The sequence below is a fragment of the Ambystoma mexicanum genome, chromosome 11 (genome assembly GCF_040938575.1).
Source record: "Ambystoma mexicanum isolate Mex_15411 chromosome 11, UKY_AmexF1_1, whole genome shotgun sequence".
NCBI lineage: Eukaryota > Metazoa > Chordata > Amphibia > Caudata > Ambystomatidae > Ambystoma > Ambystoma mexicanum.
The window spans coordinates 942,297,605-942,318,817 of NC_090934.1; the positions used below are offsets into that span (position 1 = coordinate 942,297,605).

Sequence of the window (21,213 nt, forward strand, 5' to 3'; positions counted from 1 at the left end):
GCACTCATGCAAGTCTTTTATTTTAGATTGAGGGTCAATTAATTATTCAGGGACTGGTCTTGTGCCAAATTTAACACCAGCAGGAGAAACTTCTTCATCTGCTGAAGACTCTCCTTCGTATATGGATGACATGGTCCTAAAAAAATCAAGTCTACTCTCAGGATGAAAGATCTTTTCGGGTGTTATAGGTTTTGATATTGGCATAGGCATGGGCGTCGACAAATACGTCGATTGCCCTTTGATATTGTCGAGGTAGCCTTCGACGCCTTCGAAGCAATCGTCGAAGGAGTTGTCGAGATCAACGCCATCGAAGGAGCCTTCGAAACTGTCGACTGTACACTCAACGCCTTTTTAGGTGGAGTCCTCGGCGTCTTGTCCTGGACCACCCTTGATGGCTTCGAGGACGTTTTTGATGATGTATGAGAGTCTGACGCCATCTTTTTTCCTTCTACCTCCGATTTATGCACCGGTAGGCTTTTTCCATCAGGTGTCTGGGAAGAGTCTCTGGATGACACCCTCAACAATTTTTTGTCGGATTTTCTTGTTTTAGATCTTCCCCTGTCACTTTTCTTGTGAGCAGGGGCATGGTCTTCGTCAGACTTTTTTGAGGGGGTCTGGGCCGCGTTCTCAAAAACTTTTAACATGGAAACTCTTAAGGCTTCCCATTTTCTCTGAGAGTCATGTCTTGAAGGACATGCTATAACTTCCTCAGATGACGTCGAGGAAGAAGAGGGAGACCGGTGTCGTCTTTTTTTCGCCTTTTTGGAGGTCGAAGAAGAGGACTTTCCTGATCTGCTCCTGTAGATTTTTTATGTTTCATCGAAGACTCAGCCGAGTCTTTTCTCTCCTTCGAAGAAAACTTCAAGGATCCCTCTCCCACCGCCAGTTTACCTCTTCGTTCTTTTAAGGCCTTATGGGTCATCGAGTGACAAGAACCGCAGTCATCTATACGATGGTCGGAGCCGAGGCACCAGAGGCCATTTTTGTGGGGATCAGTCTGTAACATCTTTTTCACACATTTCTGGCATTTCTTAAATCCAGTTTCTCGGTGTGGAAGGGTTCTATGAGGATGACATATTTTCACACGAAACTGAAGCGCCGTTATAACTATCCGAAGCGAAGCTAACGGAAAAACGGAACTGAGGCCAATGAGTGCGCTCAAGGCATTTATACAGTGGATGACGTTGGTGCTCGACGGATGCCGCCGAGGGACATAGACGCCGGAGCCTCGAGTGGAGCGCCTTCTGGAGAGAGAGAAAATGTTTTCCAAAAGCAGCAAAGCTGCAGGTAAGGATATATCTAAGATGAGGAATATGCGGAAGGACACAATCCATTTGAAGTGCTTTACTTCATGCAATTTTCTATTGACTTGAACATGACCACCATTATATTCGTTTGGACCTAATCAAAATGACAAATCTTTCCAGTGCCTTATTGGCTGAGTATGGAGTATACTTACGGCACTCAAATTTAGGGCAGCATGGATTATTTGGATCTAGTACAGGCAATCTGTCGCGCCCTTGTGTGCACACTTTTGGCTCGATATCCCCACACACAACTGGATTGCAATTAACTGTACCACCATTTGTTTTGAAACAAGTGCAGTTTTTGCAGTTGACTTGCCAACTTTCTCCAACCTGTAACACAAAAATGTGGAAAGAACACATAAGTGCATTGGATGAAATGAGTAATTGTTCGACAGACTTGTCCACCTAGAGAAGGTGTACATAAGCAGATTTTCTGATCCAGAAACTGCAGCTATTTTGTAAAGTCAATATAATGAACATAAAAAAGGCACAGAAAATGATGAGCACTGAAAATGATATATGACTGCACATAATGGCTAAGCCCACAAATAGACTAGAACACTTGTTATACCATACCTTTTAACTTTCAGCCAGATTCAGTGTAGCTCTACATTTGGTTACTGCTAGTTTATGAGCAATTCGTATAGGAAAACTGCACTGCTTTTTTTGTCTGCTGAGTATATGGGAGCATAATGATTGTATCACACTTGGAATAGTATTTGGGCCCTGGGTGCGCATACATTTACTATCACTTCTTTGTTCTCCACCTACTCTCCTTTTATTTACTTTCCAATACCTCCTCACTACATTGATGAGAGATGTTTATGCTCACACGGTCTCCCCCTAACATAGCCAGCAACTGCCTTAAAAAGAGAAGCAACACTGGTGCAGTGCACTTTTGAAAGACAGTGTACAGGTAAAATGAATCTGTATATATATATGTATATATATATATGTATGTATGGGATACATTACTCACCGTAATCGTATTTCTGATGCTTGTATCTGCTTAGTGCTTAGATTCACATGCTGTGCATAGGCCGACATCTAGTGGAAGCTGCGGAGTATTACATTTTGTTTTTCGAAACTCGAAAATGGGCGTCGACACAGGGCGTGCCAGAAATACTATCCCTAGTGTGACATCCACTGTACCCATGATCCCTCACGCGTCTAGGACCCTAAGATTGTATTTTTTCTGACATGAGGTAGCATGAGGAGTAGCGTGACTACAGATTATCCAAGCAGATAGATAGAAAGATAAGACTACAAGCATCCATGCGCCTTCTCTCAGAGGGGAGGAAGGGCGGGTCGCATGTGAATCTAAGCAGATACAAGCATCAGAAATACGGTTACGGTGAGTAATGTATCCCGGGTCGCATGTGAATCTAAGCAGATACAAGCATCAGAAATACGATTACGGTGTGTAATGTATCCCTTCTGAGGCTTGAGGAATCTGCTTAGATCACATGCTGTGCATAGATTAGCGAGCAGTGTTAGAAGAAGGAGGTGGGATGTGAGAAGGGTCATGAGCAAATAAATGTCTTAAAACCGCTTGTCCCACTTGGGTATCTGTCTTGGAATGGGTGTCAATGCAGTATTGCTGAGTAAAAGTGTGAATAGAGCTCCAGGTAGCTGCTTTGCAAATGGTGTCAAGGGGTACATTTGGAATAAAAGCCAGAGTGGCCCCATGCCTCTTGTAGAGTGGGCTCTTGGCGTGAAAGGCAGAGTTTTTTCAGAAAGGGAGTAACACAGCTAGATACAGTTTATAATCCACTTAGAGATGGCACCTTTAGAGATGCGATCTCCCTCTTTGCCTGTAGCTACGGAGACAAACAGTTGGTCTGTTTTTCTTAGCGGTCTGTTTTTGTCTACATAGTATAGGACCGCCCTACGCACACCTAGGGTGTGTAGTTTCACCTCAGGCGAGCTTTGTGGGTCCTGGAAGAAAGCCGGAAGCTTGATGGACTGGTTCACGTGGAACTTGGAAATAAACTTAGGTGAGAACCTAGGGTGTGTTCGTAAAACCAGTTTATCTTTATGGACAGTAAAGAAAGGATCCTGTACTGACAGAGCCTGAATTTCACTGACCCTTCTTATAGACGTAATGGCTACCAAGAAGGCAGTTTTATATGTCAGGTGTTTGAGACTGCTCTTATGCATGGGCTCGAAGGGAGGGCCCATGAGTTTAGCAAGCACCACATTAAGGTGCCACCCTGGTGGTGGGTTAGAAATTGGAGGGTGAAGTCTCTTTACTCCTTCCATGAAGGCTTTAACCGCTGGTACTTTCCACCACAATACTTTGTTATGCGAGGTGGTGTAAGCTGACAGAGCTGCCAGGTGTACCTTCAGTGAATTAAATACCAACCCTGCGTCCAGCAGGTGGAGCATGTAGGTGACTATAGTGGAAGGAGTGCAATCAACTGGGTTGATTTGCTTATTCTGGCACCAGATAACAAATCTTTTCCATTTGTCAAAGTAGCAATACCTCGTGTTTGGCTTCCTAGATTCTTTTAGGATGTCCATACATCTCTGAGGTAAATTGAGATGTCCAAACTCTATGACCTCAGGAGCCATGGTGCCAGGTTCATTGAGTTGGGTTGAGGATGTACTGTCTGACCTTGGTGCTGGGACAGTAGGTTGTACCAGCACGGGAGCTTGATGGGTTCGCACACCACTAGTCTGCGTAAGTGTGGGAACAACGGTTGCCTCGCCCACATGGGAGCAACTAGGACAAGCGTCATCGATTCCCTGTGCATCTTGTTGACTACCTTCCTGATGAGGCGGGTTGGTGGAAAAGCGTATGCAAACATCCCTGACCAGTTCATCCACAGGGCGTTCCCCTGGGAGTCGGGTTGGGGAACCTGGATGCGAATCCTGGGCACTGTCTGTTTTCACTTGTGGCGAATAGGTCTATAGTAGGGAAACCCCACTGAGAGAAGAGATCTTCTATGATTTCTCTGTGTAGACACCATTCGTGTTCTTGTGGGAGGGGATCCCTGCTCAAAGCGTCCGCCAGAGAATTGAGATCCCCTGGAACTTGTTGAGATGACAGGTAGATGTTCCGTCTGAGTGCCCATATCCAAATTTTCTGGGCAAGCTTGGACAGATTTGGCGAACAAGTCCCTCCTTGCTTGTTCAGGTAAAACATTGCTGTTGTGCTGTCTGTCAGGATCTGCACTGACAGGTTTAACAGGTAGGACTCGAACGCTTGAAGTGCTCTGAATACTGCCAGAGCATGATATGATTCTTGGACACTGAGTGAGACCAGAGGCCCTGAGCTTTGTGGTGGAGAAGGTGTGCTCCCCACCCTGACAGGGATGCGTCTGTTGTGACTACAGCCTGTATCTCGGGATCGTAAAAGGGTTTCCCCTTTGACAGGTTTTCTTTTGTCCACCAGTGAAGACTTCGTACAAGTGCTGGCAAAACGACCACTAGATCTTCCCACTGATCACTTGCCTGAGACCACTGTTTCGCCAACCATTCTTGCAGGGGACGCATGCGCAGGCGCGCGTGGGGGACCAGGTAAATACATGACGCCATCATGCCCAGCAAACGCATCGCTTTGCGTACCGTTATCTGGCGACCGGCCAGATATAGCGGAATTTGCAGCATTAGATTCCGAATTCTTTCCTCTGATGGAAAGGCCAACCCTTCTTGTGTGTTTAGGACAGCTCCTAGGAACTGTTTGGAGGTGCTTGGCACCAGACTTGACTTTTTCTCGTTTATGGAGAAACCCAATTCGAAGAGGAGGTCGATAGTTCTTTGAATATTTGATCTGCAAATTACTGGGGTCTCCCCCGTGATGAGCCAGTCGTCCAGGTAAGGGTACACTGTGATTGCCTCACTGCGTAGGTGTGCCGCCGCCACCGCCAGTACCTTGGTGAATACCCTTGGAGCCGAGGCTATACCGAAGGGCAGTACCTTGAACTGGTAGTGCTGACTGTCCACCTTGAAGCGCAAGAATCTTCTGTGCACTGGGAACATGGAAACATGAAAATAGGCATCTTTCATGTCCAATTTTGCCATGTAATCCCCCTTTTTTAGGAGGGGGATTATCTCTTGGAGAGTAGTCATGCAAAACTTTTGGGGTTTGACATACTTGTTTGCAGGCCATAAGTCCAATACTGGGCGCATTGTCAAATCTTTTTTTGGCACAAGGAAGTAAGTTGAATAAATACCCTTGTTTACCTGGTGTCCCGGGATGAGTTCTATCCCGTCCTTTGCTAGAAGATTGGCAATCTCTTCGAGGAGGATCTTCTGGTGGTCTAATGAATGTACTTTTTGACGTGGAGGGTGGTTTCGGGGACGCTCTAAGAGTTCTATGCAAAATCCTGCGGACACTGTGGACAGCACCCATCTGTCTGATGTGATCCCTTCCCAAGCTTGGGTGAAGTTGGAAATGCGTCCCCCTACTGGGGATGCGTGAGAAGGGACCCTGAACAGAACGTCACTGCTTTGCGGGAGGCGTGCCGCCGCCTCTATTGCGGCTGCCTCTACCCATACCACGTCCCCTCTTGTTACCCCTGCCATAACCTTGGGTAGACTGCTGGTTGTTGTTATTCCATGGTGTACCCTGCCCCTGGGAATAGTTGGAGCCTCTTTGTGAGTTTTGGCCGCGTGGGTGACGAAAATTGCCATTCCCTCTTTGATTGGGGGGTTTGTTAGTTAACTGGCCCAGGGATTTGAGAGTCTCGTATTCATCTTTCGCATTTTTTAAGGCGTCCTCTACCGCCTTACCAAACAGTAGATCGTTCTCCACCGGCTTGTCTATTAAAGATGCTTGTGTCTCGGGTTTAAACCCAGATTGTCTTAACCAAGCATTTCTTTTGATAACAGTGCTCTCTGCTATGAGTCTGCCGGCGTTATCCGCGGCATCAAAGGTTGCCTTAAGGATGCAACCGGACACGGCTCTTCCCTCCGACGCAACCTGCGCCAACTGGCTCTTTAAAGGTTCAGGGGCGGAGTCAATGAGCGCCGCTACTTCTTCCCACTGATGGCAGTTGTAACTCGCCAGTAGGGTGGTGGAGTTGGCAATCCTTGCCTGGTAGGCGGAAGTGGAGGCTACCTTCCTTCCCAAACCATAGATCTTCTTGCTCTCCTTGTCGGGGGGAGCTTCAGACGAAGATAAGGGTGATCCCGCCCTCTTTCGGGTATTAGTCACTACCAGGGAGTCCGGCTTCAGTTGCCCCCTTATGTAGAGTGGGTCTGATTGGGCTGCCCTGAACAGTTTTTCAATCCTGGGGTTTACTGCCCTGGTGAGATTGGGATTGAGAAGGGAAGGGTCTATTCTCCTTTGTATTGACTTGTGAATAGGGATGGCCTGGGCAACCGGTCTCTTCTCTCCCACTAATTCCTTGGCAAAGTCCCTCTCCTCCTGTGCTCCCTGCGTATCTATGCGGAAGTGTTCAGCCGCTCTAGATAAAACCTCATTTAAGAGAGGTTGGTTGTCGACAGGAGAGTCGGTAACCGGAGGTTCCTTGTCTACTGGGGAGTCTACTCTGTAGACTTCTGTGTCATCTTCATCCTCCTCTTGGCCCTCGTCATCCCCATAGTAATCCATTCCAGTATGGACGTCCAACGTGGCCAATTCTGGATCCTCGTTAAATGATGGATCCTCATATTGAGAGTATGGCTGAACGTGGTAAAGGTCAGAAGACCTACTTTGCATTGGCGCCTGAACTCGAGGTTTTTTACCACAGGGGATTGTGGGTCTTTGGACCCTGAGGGGGTTGCCCCATCAGGGGTATAGGCGAGGAAGTGTTGTGGATTTTTGGCATAAAAGTCTGCTAGGGATGACATTCTAGAGATAACTCTGTCTATATCCTCACTTGACCATTCTTTAGAGCTGGGGATTACCCTCTCCTGGGAGTATTTCCCTGCTATATCCTGACTGGACCTGTCAGGGGTCTTGGATATTTTTTCAGAAGATTGTGACTTGTCTTTATGTGTCTGTGTGAATGCTTTTTCTGCTGTTTTCCCCCCTCCCCATGACTGGAAGAGTGCTTCCCCGGTGTTTTCACCTTTTCAGAGCTCTTCAATGTCTGGCGTCGAGATTCGGGGTTAGTGTCCCTTTCCTTAGCGAGTGGAGGTCGGGGCACGGGAGCAGCCATTACACGGTCTGCTGACGCCGACTCCTGGAGTGCGGCCTGGGGATGGTGGTTGTCTTCCGACGATCGAACCTCCGTTACTTTAGAGAGCGAAGCACTCTTGGCAACAGTGGATGGTTGCCTGGTGTCATGCGGCGATCTTGATCGAGAACGCCCAGAGGACGTTCTCTGCGTGCCTCTCTCCGAGAGCTGGACTTCGAGTGCTTAGTGGATGTGTTGTGGGTAGCGCATGTGTCGCCAGGGGTGTTCCCCATAGCTGCCCTGCCGGACAACCTTCCGAGGTCAGGGACTTGCGCTTGGCTGTCTCTCGATGCCACGTTGCCCTCGCCGTCCGATAGGATGGCGTCGCTGCCATCACTGAAGGTGCCCTCCGCTTCCATGGCCTCTCGTTGCCTGGCGTGGTGGGCCCAACGTTTGATCGAACGGTCCTTTAGAGTCTTCGGTTTAAACCGACTACATGCTCTGCAGTTCGCCTCGGGGTGGTCCCTTGGCAAGCAGAGGTTACAGGTAGCGTGTCTGTCAACCCAAGGGTACTTGCTGTTGCACTTAGGGCAAAATTGGAAAGGGGTACCCTCCATACGCACCCTGTGGCAGCGGGCTAGTGTGTGTAGGAATATATAAGAAAATATATATATATATATATATATATATATATATATATATATATATATATATATATATATATATAGAGTGTTGAGTATGTACCACCCCCCACTCTCCCTACTTGTAGGGGTCGAGGCCAGAGGCCTTCCAAGACCCGGGCTGAGGCCAGAGGCCTTCCTAGGCCCAAGTCCGTCATGCAGCTCTCAACGGTTGTTTTTCTTCTCCGGGCCGGCGTCGAGTGTCGAACTTCGGTGACTCGACGTTGGGATGGAGAAAACTGGGAAATATTATGATTTGTAGCAAAATTATGGCTAAGGCCAGGGAACTCCGTGGGATGCTTCCGACCAGTATGGTGGGATGCTTCCGACCAGTATGGCGGAAAAAAACAATCTGAGGGTCCTAGACGAGTGAGGGATCATGGGTACAGTGGACGTCACACTAGGGATAGTATTACTGGCAAGCCCTGTGTCGACGCCCATTTTCAAGTTTCGAAAAACAAACTGTAATACTCCACAGCTTCCACTAGATGTCGGCCTATGCACCGCATGTGATCTGAGCAGATTCCACAAGCCTCAGAAATATATATATAGGATACATTACTCACCGTAATCGTATTTCTGATGCTTGTATCTGCTTGCCTAGGCCAACATCTAGTGGAAGATGCGGAGTATTACAGTTGTTGTTTTTGAAACTCAAAAAGGGATGTCGACAGGGCGTGCCAGTAATACTATCCCTAGTGTGACGTCCACTGTACCATGATCCCTCATGAGAGGTGTTGGGGCGAAAAGCGTAAGCAAATTTCCCGGACAAGTTCATCCATAGGGCGTTCCCCTTGGAGCCTGCCTGGGGGAATCTGGATGCAAAGCCTGGGCATTGCTTGTTTTCGCTTGTAGCGAAAAAGTCTACTGTGGGGAACCCCCATAGAGAGAAGAGGTGTTCTACGACCTCTGCGTGAAGTTTGTTTGTTTGTTTTATTTATTTATAGTGCGCGCCATAATCTGGGGCATCAGGGCGCAAGACATAAGAATACTTTCAGCTTGGTTACAAAGGTACATGCAGTACATCAGGAATCATAGCCCCAATATTAGAAGTTTGGGGTCCATCGGTATCTCGCGGCCAACCACTGTTGATAGTCTGTCACAGCATTTTTGCCAGAAGTCTTGTATTTGTGGACATTCCCATAGGATATGGAAGAAGGTCCCTCTCGTTTGGTGGCACCGTAGACAGGTGGGATCTGTCGCCCTTCCCCATTGATGCAAGGCCTCCCTGAGATAATATATCCTGTGTAGGATCTTTAGTTGGATCAGCCTGATTCTGGCTGAGATTGCTGTCTCTCTGGGGTACATGAGGGCAGTAGTCCAGTCCTCTGACTGAATTGGACCCACGTCTCTCTCCCATTTCTCTTTAAGTTCTGTGAGTTCCATTGTAGCAAATGAGTTGATTGCATTGTACATTGTAGATGTAGTTTTGTGGTCGATTCGCTCCATTACTATGTTTCTCTCGATCGGGGTGCACTCTGGTACATTAGGGAGGTCTATCTCACTTGTAAGTGCGTGTCTCATTTGCCTATAGTGGAAGTGTTCTGTGACAGGAAGATTGAATTTGTCTTTTAGGGCTTGGAAATACTTTATTTCTCCATCCCTTAACATGTCTTCTAGCCTTTTTATCCCAGCCTATCCCCAGGCCGGCCACTTGGGGATCCCTCTAAATTCTGGAAGATGTTTGTTATGCCACAGGGGTTGTCTCAGTGTGACCTTCCCATCCCAGGTGCTTATGTGTGTCTCTCCAGATCTGTGTTCTCTGAGCGGCCATTGTAGCTGTGCTTTGACGTGTTCTTTTTTGATAAAGGTTTTCTATCTGGGTGATCCCCTGCTCCGCCTGAGTGTCTGCTCTGTTGTGCGGTAGCATCGGGTCGTTATGTAGGATGTCATTCACTACTGACATTTGGGCTGCCCGTTTGTAGGTGTGGAAGTCCAATTCCTCCCTCCCAAACTGAGCGCTGTAGGGTTTTCAGCGCGATTCGAGGAGGCCCTCCTCCCCACAGCAGTTTCCTAAGCGTCTCATCTATTTTGCGAAATTCTATTTTTGGTATATATAGGGGTGCGTTCTGCAGGATGTATAAAAACCGGGGAAGGGCCAACATCTTGAATAGGGCAGCTCTAAACAGCAGTGTGAGCGGGAGAGTCATCCAGTGCCTCACATCGTTCATAAACCTATCTCTTATTGGATGTAGGTTTTTCTCTGTATATTGTGTTAGATCTGTCGTGATCTGTATCCCGAGGTATCGGAACTGCTCTTTTTCAGTTTTGTATGGGCAGTTGTTTAGAGTCGCTGGGTCGAGTCCCTTGATTGGGAATAACAAGGATTTATCATAGTTTACCCTTAGGCCACTAAAGATCCAATAGGTGTTTAGTATATTCTTGACTATGGGGCAAGAGAGTGCTGGGTCACTTAGGTAGATTAGAAGGTCGTCCGCATATAGGGACACTTTGTCCTTCCAGTTCTGTGCCCAGTGGAACCCCCTCCAATCCCGGGACTCTCTCAGCATTATCGCTAGTGGTTCAGTTGCCAGTGCAAATAACATCGCCGAGAGGGGGCATCCCTGTCTAGTACCTTTCCCAAGCTCTATGCTGCGTGAGGACCAGCCATTTACTCTAATTTCTGCTGTTGGGGCATTGTATAAGAGTTTGACCCATCTTGTGAATTGAGCTCCGAATCCCATTTTACCGATTATGAGCCACAGGGCCTCCCAGTGGACCGAATCAAAGGCTTTCTCAAAGTCTATGGTGAGGAATGCCAGTGTGTCCTGTAGAGCCGGTGATCTTTCAATGGCAGTTTGAAGTCTCTGAATGTTCATTCGCGTGGATCTCTGTGGCATGAAGTCGCATTGGTCCGGGTGGACCAAACAGGTTATCACTTTCTGTAGTCTATTGGCTAGTATTTTTGCCAGTATTTTGGCCTCAGTGTTTATAAGGGAGATTGGTCGGTAGGAGCTGCATGCATCTGGAGGTTTGCCTTCCTTGTGTATTACCACTATACTGGCCTTTCTTAGATCTGGCGGGAGGATTCCTTTTTCCTTTGCATGCAAGAACATTTTAAGCATATGTGGTGCCACTTCTGCTGTGCCAATTTTCTTCCATATTTCCAGTGGAAAGCCATTGGGCCCCGGGGTTTTCCCATTTTGGAGCTGGGAAGATGGTGGTCGTCAGTTCTTCCTCCGTTATTTCGGCTTCGAGTTCCAGCCTCTGTGTTTCATTTAGTGCTGGAATAGTTAGCGTATCCAGTATGCTGGGAGCCACAGGGGTCGTCGGCGGGGCATAAAGCTTTTCATAGTAGGTTGCAAAGGCCTCCGCAATATCGGAGTCCGTTGAGGCCCATTCGGTGTTTGTGGTATTTATCCGGCGCACTTGGAGGTGGCCCTCTTCTCTCCTTTCCAACCATGCAAGCATCTTGCTGGCTTTATCTCCCGTCTCGTATAGTCTGGCACGTATGGTTCTGTGCGCTTGTTTCGTGCATGTCAGCGCCACATTATGTAACTTCTTTTGCACCACTTGTAAGGTTGTGTTGTTTTCCACCGCTCCCGTGCTTATGAAATTCGACTCAGCACGTTTCACCTCTGCTTCTGCGTCCTCTACGTCGTGCTGATGTGCTTTTTTGTGTGCTGTTATCCAGCTCAGAATTTCGCCTCTCAGAGTTGCCTTGTATGCTTCCCATATTATCCCCGCATCATCCACTGAGTCGTGGTTTAGTTCGAAGTATGTTGCGGTTGCTTCCTGAATTTTCTCTGTTAGTTCCCGGAACCCTAGGTAGTATGCATTCAATCGCCACTTCGGTGGAGGCTGGGGTCTCTCTGTCTCAAGCAGCATCGTGAGTGGGGAGTGATCTGAAATCCCTCGGGAGTGTAGAGTCGCCTCTATCGCTTTGTGTATATTTTCGCCGGGGAGGAAAAAGTAATCCAGCCTGGACATCGACGTGTGTGCGCCTGAGTGAAACGAGAATTGCCTCTCCGCTGGATGAAGGTCTCTCCATGCGTCCTTCAGGCCCAGTGCTGACGTAAAGGTAGCAAGCTTGGTTGGTAGTGCCGGATTTCTCCCTCTTGTATGTCTGCGATCCTCACTGATGTTCATCACCTCATTAAAGTCTCTGCCCATTACCAATATATCTGTCGGGTTGTTTACTATTATCGGTGTAATCTCCTCAATTAAGGCTGCCATGAGTGCTGGGGGCAAATAGACTGCCAACATGGCTATGGTTTGGTTCCATAGTGTGCCTTGCATGAAAACAAATCTGCCTCCAGGGTCTTGGGTTACTTTAGTTATGTCGATCGGGGTTCTTTTGTTTATCAATATTAGCACTCCCCTCAAGCCCATGGAGAAACCTGCGTGGATTGCCGTCCTATACTCGGTTCTCTTGAAGAATTGGCAGTTTGTGCCTGCCAGATGCGTTTCGTTGAGCATCACTATATCTGGGTCGTGCCGATTTATATATTGCATTACTAGTCTTCGCTTGATGCTGTTTCCCAGGCCATTCACATTCCATGTCATGAAGGCTAGTTTTTTTGCTTTATTTCCTGTTGTGGCCATTACTCCTTGGGTTCGGTGCTATTTGCGGATGGCCTTCCCTTGCGATCTTCATGTTTGCTATGATTGCTGTAGCCCTGCTGAGCCAAGTGTCAGTTGAATACCTGTGTAACACCCAACTCCATCCCCAACTGAAGCATCTGTCACCCATTGAACAAAACATTTAACCAATCAAACTAATTTTAAGTGCGTAGGTCTCTTTGGTATTGGGAATACCTCGGTTTGCACTTGTTACTGTGGGGGGGTTGTGTTGTGCTGGTCTGTGGGCCGCCAGCATTCATTTTCCAGTTGCAATATGTGTCAAATAAAGTCCGTTTGGTTTCATGCCGTGTATGTTTTCATCATTCATCCGCCTTTGCATTCATTCATCTTCTCTCTGTGGTATCGCATCCATTTCTTGGTGGGGTGGTCTCTCTGGTGGCTCGTTTAGCCGTGGCCTGTTTCTTCTCGGTTCTTGTCATTTGCGTGGATTCCAGTCTCCTTTCAGATTTCTCTCTGCCCAGGTCCATGCCTCTTTGGGGTCAGTGAAGTGTATTGTCGTGCCATTATGGTATATCTTCAGCTGAGCTGGGAACAGGAGACCATATTTCACGTTTATTGTCTGAAGGCGCTTTTTGAGGGGGTCAAAAGATTGCCTCATTTTCTGCACTTCTCTAGTGAAGTCTGGGAAGAAACCAATCCTGGAGCCGTTTTATGTTATATCCCCCTTTGTCCTGGCCATTTGCAACACTGCACCTCGATCTCTGTAGTTAAGGATCTTCGCTACCACAGTTCGCGGCTGTCCTCCAGGAACCGGCCTGCCCATTGGGACTCGGTGTGCCCTTTCTATTGAGAAAAGTTTCGATAGGGTCTTGGGTGCAAATAGATTGGCAAGCCATTGTTCTAGAAACAGTTCCAGGCTCTCCCCCTCAGCTTTTTCGGGCATGCCAAGAATGCGGATGTTGTTCCTCCTTGACCTGCCCTCTCCCTCTTCTACCCTGCTCTCCAGTACCTTTATACGTTCCAGTGCTCTATTTATTTGCTGACCCATACCTCTCAGTTCATCCTCTGCAACAGATATACAGGTCTCAGCCTCTCCAGTGCGGAATGAGAGCTTCTGAAGATCATGGCGTAGCAGGGATACTTCGGTGGAGATGCCGTCCATTTTGACTTCCATAGAGGTTCGCGAGTTGGAGATGGCGTTCATCACATCTCTTAGGGATAGGTTTTCTTCAGGATTTTGTGCATCTTCAGACCTGCCTGATTCCATTGTTGGAGGCATGTTGGTGGTCGTGAATTGTTCCATTGTGCTCTGATTGGTCACTTTTTTCGTTGACGTCTTATCTTTGCCCATTTCAGCTGTTGTCTGTTGGCTTGCTGTTGCTGTGTATAGTGCAGGCTTTAGAGTTCTGGCTCGTCCTGTGGGATAGTCTGTTCAGTGCCGCTTGCGTTTTGTAGGGAAGCTGGTATCCAAAGCGTGCTGTGCACCTGTACGGCTCCTTATTAACTATGTGGGAGCCTCCTCTTATTGTATTCTATTGCACTTGTTTTGGTGCGCTTCATTACCAGTATGTGCCGCCGGCTGTTGGGTTGGCTTGTGGGTCTCGCCTCCCCTTTCCCCCCCTGGTTATAGGGGTTGTTGCAGTCTGTGCTCCGGTCTGAGGCGCTGCCTGGGGAAGTCTTGTTCGGCCGGGTAGGATGGGGGGGGGAGTTTCCCCTCCTTTGCCCAACTTTCGCTCCTAGGGTGCGTATGTCCTCCCCTGCCCCCTTTGCACTTGTTGGGTCCCGATCCCCTTGGTTGCTTCTTACTTTACTGGCAGTTCGTATTGGGGTACTTGTTTGTTGCCTGTACCCTTTATCTCAGGATCTACCTCTGTACCCCTTCCCTTGTATAACCAGTGTTGTAGGCCGTGTGGGGGGGGGGTTCCGTTTACCCCTCGCGCAATGTGGTGCCCTTCTTGGTTCAGTGTCCCGCTTTTTCATCCAACCATCCCCTCTCCTTACTGGCTTAACTCTGCAGGATGTCAGCGGGCGCTCAACGTTATACGGAGCGGCGGCGAGTGTCAGTATTGGCGCAGGAGGCGGTGTTCCGGGCTCCATCGCCTTTTCCAGTCGCCAAGCGGGGGATCAGTGCTCTCCCGCTCTCGTCCATCTCAGGGCCGCCGGATTCCGGATCGGGCCGCCCTGACCGTTCGTTGTTTCGTCCGCCCCAGCTGCTTCTGTTTTCAAGGGGGCGCCCGTTTCTGGCCCCCGGCGGCCAATTCAGCAGTGACGATGCGAAGCGTCTCTGACCTCTCTGGCCTCCCCAGCGTTTCCGCACTTCAGCGCTGTTTGCCTCCGAGGGTGCTAGTCCGTTGCGACCGCTCCTCTTACTTGGCGCATAGCGGCCATCTTGGATTCACACCAGTGCCGGTCACAATATTTCTTTCCCTGTGGATTTCTCGGGATCTGGTCAGTGGAATGCTTCCCAACTTCAGCAGATTCTAGCGACGGCTGTCTGCTCTTGTTTGATGTAATTGTTTGCCTCGGTTTCAACAGTTTTCTTCAGGATTTTGGAGGATTCTGCTGACGGCCCGGGAGCTCACAAGAATCACTTCTCCATGCTGAACCCGCTGGCCACGCCCCCCCAGGTATGTGAGGGGTTTGCTTTTTGAGAAGTGGTAGTACCCAAGATTTTTTCAAATTGTTAGGGACGGTACCAGATGTGAATGAGGAATTAATAAGTTTAGATATGAAGGGCGCGAGGTAACTAGCTGCGTCCTTGATAAGTTGTGCTGGGCATTGGTCGCCCTTACAGTTGGATGATTTGAGTCCAAGTATAACCTTCTCCGCCTCAATAACAGAGACTTTTGAGAAGCTGAAACGTGTTTCTTGTTTGTGGTGTGGCATCAGTGCTTTGCTAGGAGTGGTTTGAGGTGCTAGTGAGGCTTTCTTATGGGCAATTTTAGTTTGTAAATTAGAAACTTTATAAGTAAGTGGGTACTGAATGCTGGAACACCACATTTTATCTTTGGTACAACTTTCTTGAGGTAGGATAGGTGTTTCTAGTTCTTTTAGAATTGTGAACAGTTCTTTGGTACTAGATTTAGACTGTGAAATTCTGTTATTATAAGTCTCCTGTTTGGCTAGGAGGATATCTTTCTTGTATTGGGTTGAGATATTGGTAAGGTTTATTTTATTTTCTGCTGAAGGTGAGAGTCTCCAGGCAGTTTCACATTTTTTTTTGAGTAATCTTAGATTCTTTAAGTGAGGTGTGAACCAAGTATTGAGATGTTTTTTAGGTTTACTCTTCCTTAGTTTGACAGGTGCAATATCGTCAAGGGCGATAGTCATAGCTTTGTTATATTGTTCGACTAGAGAATTAGGGTCTAAGTTATCTGGTAGGGAGTTAAGGTTAGGTAATATGTAAGGAAGTATTTTGTCTGCTGTCATATTTTTTTTGTTCCTCGTGAGAGTAGGTGGGGCAACTGAAGTAGTCTGAGCTGTGGCCGATTTGATTGCCAATGTGAATGACAGAAGATAATGGTCTGTCCAGATTTGCGGAGCAATGGTCGTGATAGTGACATTACAGTTGTACTCTGTGATCCAATCAAGAGTATGTCCTTTGTCATGTGTGGGAAGGTTAACTTTCTGGCTAAAGCCTAGTTCTTTCAGACTATTAGCAATGGCAGTGGAATGGATGGCCTTAGTGTTGTTGCAGCCTAAATTAAAATCACCTAACACTAAGGTTTGAGAGGTATTTTTTAAGTTGTTAGACAAGGCCATGGAGATATCTTCAGGGAAGGTTCCAATAGGACCTGGTGGTCTATAGATAAGGTGAAAGTTCAGCGTTTGGGAGTTGGCAATGGGTATTTTGACAGTGAGTCATTTGCAGGATTTCAGAGTAGGTGTGGTAGCTAATCTCATGGAGAGGTTGGTTTTGGCAATAATTGCTATTCCTCCTCCTCGAGAGGCATGTCTGTCCACTCTCAGGATAGTGTAGTTATCAGGGACTGCCAGAGACAGGGCTGGGCCTGCGGCCTCATGTAGCCAGGATTCTGTAATGGCCACGAAGCCAAGTTTATCTGTTAGGATGATGTCAGATATTTCGGTTGCATGTGCAACTAAAGACCTTGCATTTATTAGAGCTCCTTTAAGATTAGGTAAGTGGCTTTCCGATGCCAACGGTACATTGGAACTGGGCTTGTCTATAATAGTTTGCCTAGTAGCGTTGGGTTTAGGTCTTTTATAGTTGGCTGAGCCTATATTAGGCTCTGAGGTTATCTCGTGGGTTAGGCTCTTTTTTAGGTAGTTTAGTTGCTGTACTTTTTTAGCGGGTAGTTTGTGCAATTTAGATAAGCGTGTAAGCAATTTTAAATTTCTATCAGCGGTACTACATGGTGCATGTGTGATAGAAGGTTCTTGCTGTAGGCTACACTTTTGTGAGGACAAAACTGACATGATAGGGCAAGTAGGAGTACTATTAAGGGTCATCATATAAGTGAGCATAGTAGTCGGGGTGTTAGTGAACAGGGTGCTAATCTGTGACACTAAGATGATGTGGAGGGCAATGTGTAATGGTAGCCACACTATCTTGGAGAAAGCACCTGGTAGGAATCTAATAGGACACCGAACGTACATAATGACAGTAGGTTGTAGGCAGTCCAGGTTACACACAGAAGGCTGATGGTAGGCTAATTCAGGAGGGGCACAGTGAATTGCAGAATACAGGTACAAGTGTACACAGTTGGCTAAACTATATTCTGTCACTATTGGGCATAGTGGATAAGGCTAGCATAGTTCAAAAAATGTTAGCACAGTAGACTTAAAAAATGCTCCTAATCAGGCAATAATGCATAGTAGACTAAAGTGACATAGTTCAAGAGTAAACATAATAGGCTTCAGAGGCTGTGATCAAGCAATAGTGCACAGTGGCCTAAAGATTGGGCACATCCGATAACGTAGTGCCAGGCTGGTGCAATAGGGCACATCAGCTAGCATAGGGCCAGGCTAGTGCAACATGGCACACAGTTAATGCAGGGCCAGGCTAATACGGTAGGGCACATCAGTTAATGCAGGTCTCAGGAGATGGGGCACAATGGTTAGATGCAGCTCCCACTTGTTAAGGCATCATAGGCTAATTACGAATCAAGGGTGTTAGGGCATGGCAGGCTAAATGCAAGTCTCAAAGGTGGAGGCACAAGTAGGCAATCTTTCAGCTATTGAGGCACTGTCAGCTATAAAGCGAATTGCAAGTGTTAAGACACACTAGGCAAGATATGAATCACAAGAGTTAAAGCATGGCAGGCTGAGTACATATCTCAGATGATGGGACACAGTAGGCTACATACAAATCGCACAAAGGTTAGGGCATGGCAGAGTAGTTCGGTGTAGCTCTCAATTTTTAAGGCACACTAGACTAAATGCGAATCACAAGAGTTAGGCAGCATGACAGGTTGAGTGCATGTCTCATATAGTGGGGCACATTAGGCTAGATGTAGTTCATGGTTGATTAGGCACAATAGAGCATAGGTCTAGCATCTCAAAAGGGTAAGGCAGTAAGTTAAATGCATCAGTCCAATGGTAAAGGTGGCACAATAGGATAGAGCAGGTTTCAATAATGGTGACACAATGGGCTAAATGTTATGTAGTTGGTTATGGGCATAGGCGCTATAATGTATAGAACCGCAATAAGCAAGGTAGGCAGTTGATAAAATCAGTGGCTGAGGAGCAGATCACACTATGGCATCAGAACTAAGCACGTACAACTGGGCTATGGAGGCATGCTGAATATTTAGCTAATGTTTTCACAAACGGCGACATATACAGTAAAGCAATACTGTGTGTCTAGGTAGCATGGGTAGGCTAATGGTTTGACTAATGACACGTGTTGATACTGTAGTTAAGTCGGGATGCAAGTTTACTCACACAGCAACAGTTACGCACGTTAGGCAGTACAATGCATCCGGGTAACATAGGACGCCACAGTAAGTGCATAGCCTGTAATGATGATGTTAAACGCGGAAACACCAAAATAGTACATGTGCACATGAAGGGCACGGTAGATAGTCTCGAGTGACGGGTGAATCGGAGAAGTGGGTAGTAGTGCAGCTAGGGTGTGTAGGAGGTAGGAGTATAAACCTTACCCGGATAGAATGTTTAGATAGAGTAGTGAGTCCAGGAAGGTTCCCAGTTCGGTAGGGCAGCGTTCCTGGCCCAGGGTCTAACGGCTCGCGACAGGCTCAGGACAGGGGCTGCCTTGTTGGGTAGCCTTAGTGGGTGGGATGGCGTTCGCCTGCCGGCAAAGGTAATTGGCTGAAATAGATTCAATGGGCCAATCACGGCGAGTTCAGCCTGCAGAAGGCTGAGATTTCAAAAGCAAAATTTACAGGCGGCCATCTTTGAGTAGCATCTGCCTCGTGGAGGCTAATGGAGGCAAGGATGCAGAAGCGAATTTCAAAGGCAGCAGAAATAAACTTTAGAAAGCACTGTCTCAATGTGGCTTACAGCAAATTATCGGGTGCAATGCAGATTTCAAATCTGCTCGAGGCAGAAAGTGTTCCAGGAAGGTGCGGCGGCCTGGGCAAAACGGGAATGCATCCCTGGCCTCACTTCAAGTGGGTGGCACTGCTCCAGCAGTGGCATGAGGCCCAGCACCGCTGTTGCCACTCGTGTTCTTCTGGTAGGGGATCTCTGCTCAATGAGTCTGCGAGAGAGTTGAGTTCCCCTGGAACGTGCTGTGACGATAGGAATATCTTCCATCTGTCTGCCCATTTCCAAATTTGCTGTGCAAGTCTGGACAGATTTGGAGAACGTGTACCCCCATGTTTGTTTATGTAAAACATTGCTGTAGTGCTGTCTGTCAGGACCTGCACAGATTGGTTCATTAAGTGGGATTCGAACACCTGAAGGGCCTTGAATACTGCCAGAAGTTCTAGCAGATTGATGTGGTTCTGAGCTGCCACGCGAGACCCCAGACCCTGAGCTGTGTGGTGAAGGTAGTGTGCCCCCCCACCCAGAAAGAGAGGCGTCCGACGTGATAATTGCCTGTTTCTCTGGATCATATAAAGGTTTCCCCTTCAGTAGATTTTCTCTCGTCCACCAGCAAAGATTTTGTAATAGTTTGGCGAAACGACCACTAGATTATCCCACTGACCTCTTGCCTGAGACCATTGTTTTGCCAACCATTCCTGCACGGGTCGCATGCGCAGATGCAAGTGTGGAACCAGGTAAATGCAAGATGCATCGCTTTGCACACCCTTATCTGGCGGCCGGCTTGATAATGTGGTATTTGCAACATCATGTTTTGGACTCTTTCCTCTGACGGAAAGACCAACCCCTCTTGTGTGTTTAAGACAGCTCCTATGAACTGTTTGGTTGTGCTTGGCACTAAGCTTGACTTGTTCTCAATGATTGAGAAGCCCAATTGAAAGATAAGGTTGATAGATTTGTGAATGTTTGCCATGTAATACCCCTTTTTTAGTAGAGGGATTACCTTTTGTAGTGTAGTCATGCAGAACTTTTGTGGCTTTACATATTTGTTTCCATGGTGCAAATCTAATACTTGGCGCATGGTTAGATCTTTCTTTGGCACAAGGAAGTAGGTTGAATAAATATCCTTGTTTACCTGGTTGGCCGGAACGATTTCGATAGCGTCCTTTAGTAGAAGTGCAGCGACTTCCTCGAGGAGGATATGCTGGTGCTTTTTTTAATGGATCTCCTGCCATGGGAGATGGTTCTGGGGTAGTTGGAGGAGTTCGATACAGTATCCGCCTGCTACTGTGGACAGCACCCTTCTGTCTGAGGTGATTCCCCTCCCATGCGTAGGTGAAGTTGGAAATGTCCCCTCCTACTGGAGAGGCATGGGAGGGCACCTGAACTAGATAGTCACTGCTTTTGTGGAGGGGTACCCCCTTGAGAGGAGTTGCCCCAGCCACGAGCGCGGGATCTACGCGGTCCTCTAGGATAGTTTTGGGAGGACTGACCTTGATTATTTCCCCAGGGCGTGCCTTAGCTTTGATTGTAATTGGACTCCCGCTGTGAACTTTGGACGTGAAAACGGCGAAAACTGCCATTACCCATCTGAACGGGTGGCTTGTTGGTGAGTTGCCCCAAAGATTTAAGTGTGTCATACTCTTCTTTGGCTGTCTTAAGGGCATTCTCGTCGGCCTTGCCGAAGAGCACATTGGGTTCGATAGGCATGTTAATCAGGGTGGCCTGCGTCTCCGGTTTAGAACCTGACTGCCTCAGCCACGCGTGATGTTTAATAACGGTACCCTGTACAATAAGCCTTCCTGTTCTCTGCAGTGTCAAGGTTGGTTTTAAGTAAGCATCTTGACACTGCTCTGCCGTCTGCAGCCACCTGAGCTAGCTGGGACTTCAATGGTTCCTGGACAGATGACAGTAAGGCCGACACTTCCTCCCATTTGTGGCAGTTGTATCTGGCCAAGAGGGTTGCATTGTTTGCAATTCTGGTTTGGTAAGCCGCGGAGGAGGCCACCTTTCTGCCCATAGTAAAAAGCTTCTTGCTTTCCTTGTCGGCGGAGCCTCAGAGGAATCAAGGGGCGTGCCCGCTCTTTTCCTAGTTGTAGTTACGACTAACAAGTCGGGCTTTAGTTGACCTCTTATGTACTGAGGGTCCAAAGATGCGAGTTTGAA

General features: G+C 47.6%; 1 protein-coding gene across 1 annotated transcript in view; it reads right to left on the reverse strand.

Moving 5' to 3' along the window:
- The window catches only part of LOC138505078 (mucin-5B-like), a 2,064,041-nt gene that overhangs the window by 615,001 nt on the left and 1,427,827 nt on the right, over nucleotides 1-21,213 (reverse strand). The window contains exon 30 of the mRNA XM_069625397.1: nucleotides 1,460-1,637. Within this exon, the coding sequence (XP_069481498.1) occupies nucleotides 1,460-1,637 (178 nt within the window). The remainder of the gene's footprint in view (nucleotides 1-1,459; nucleotides 1,638-21,213) is intronic.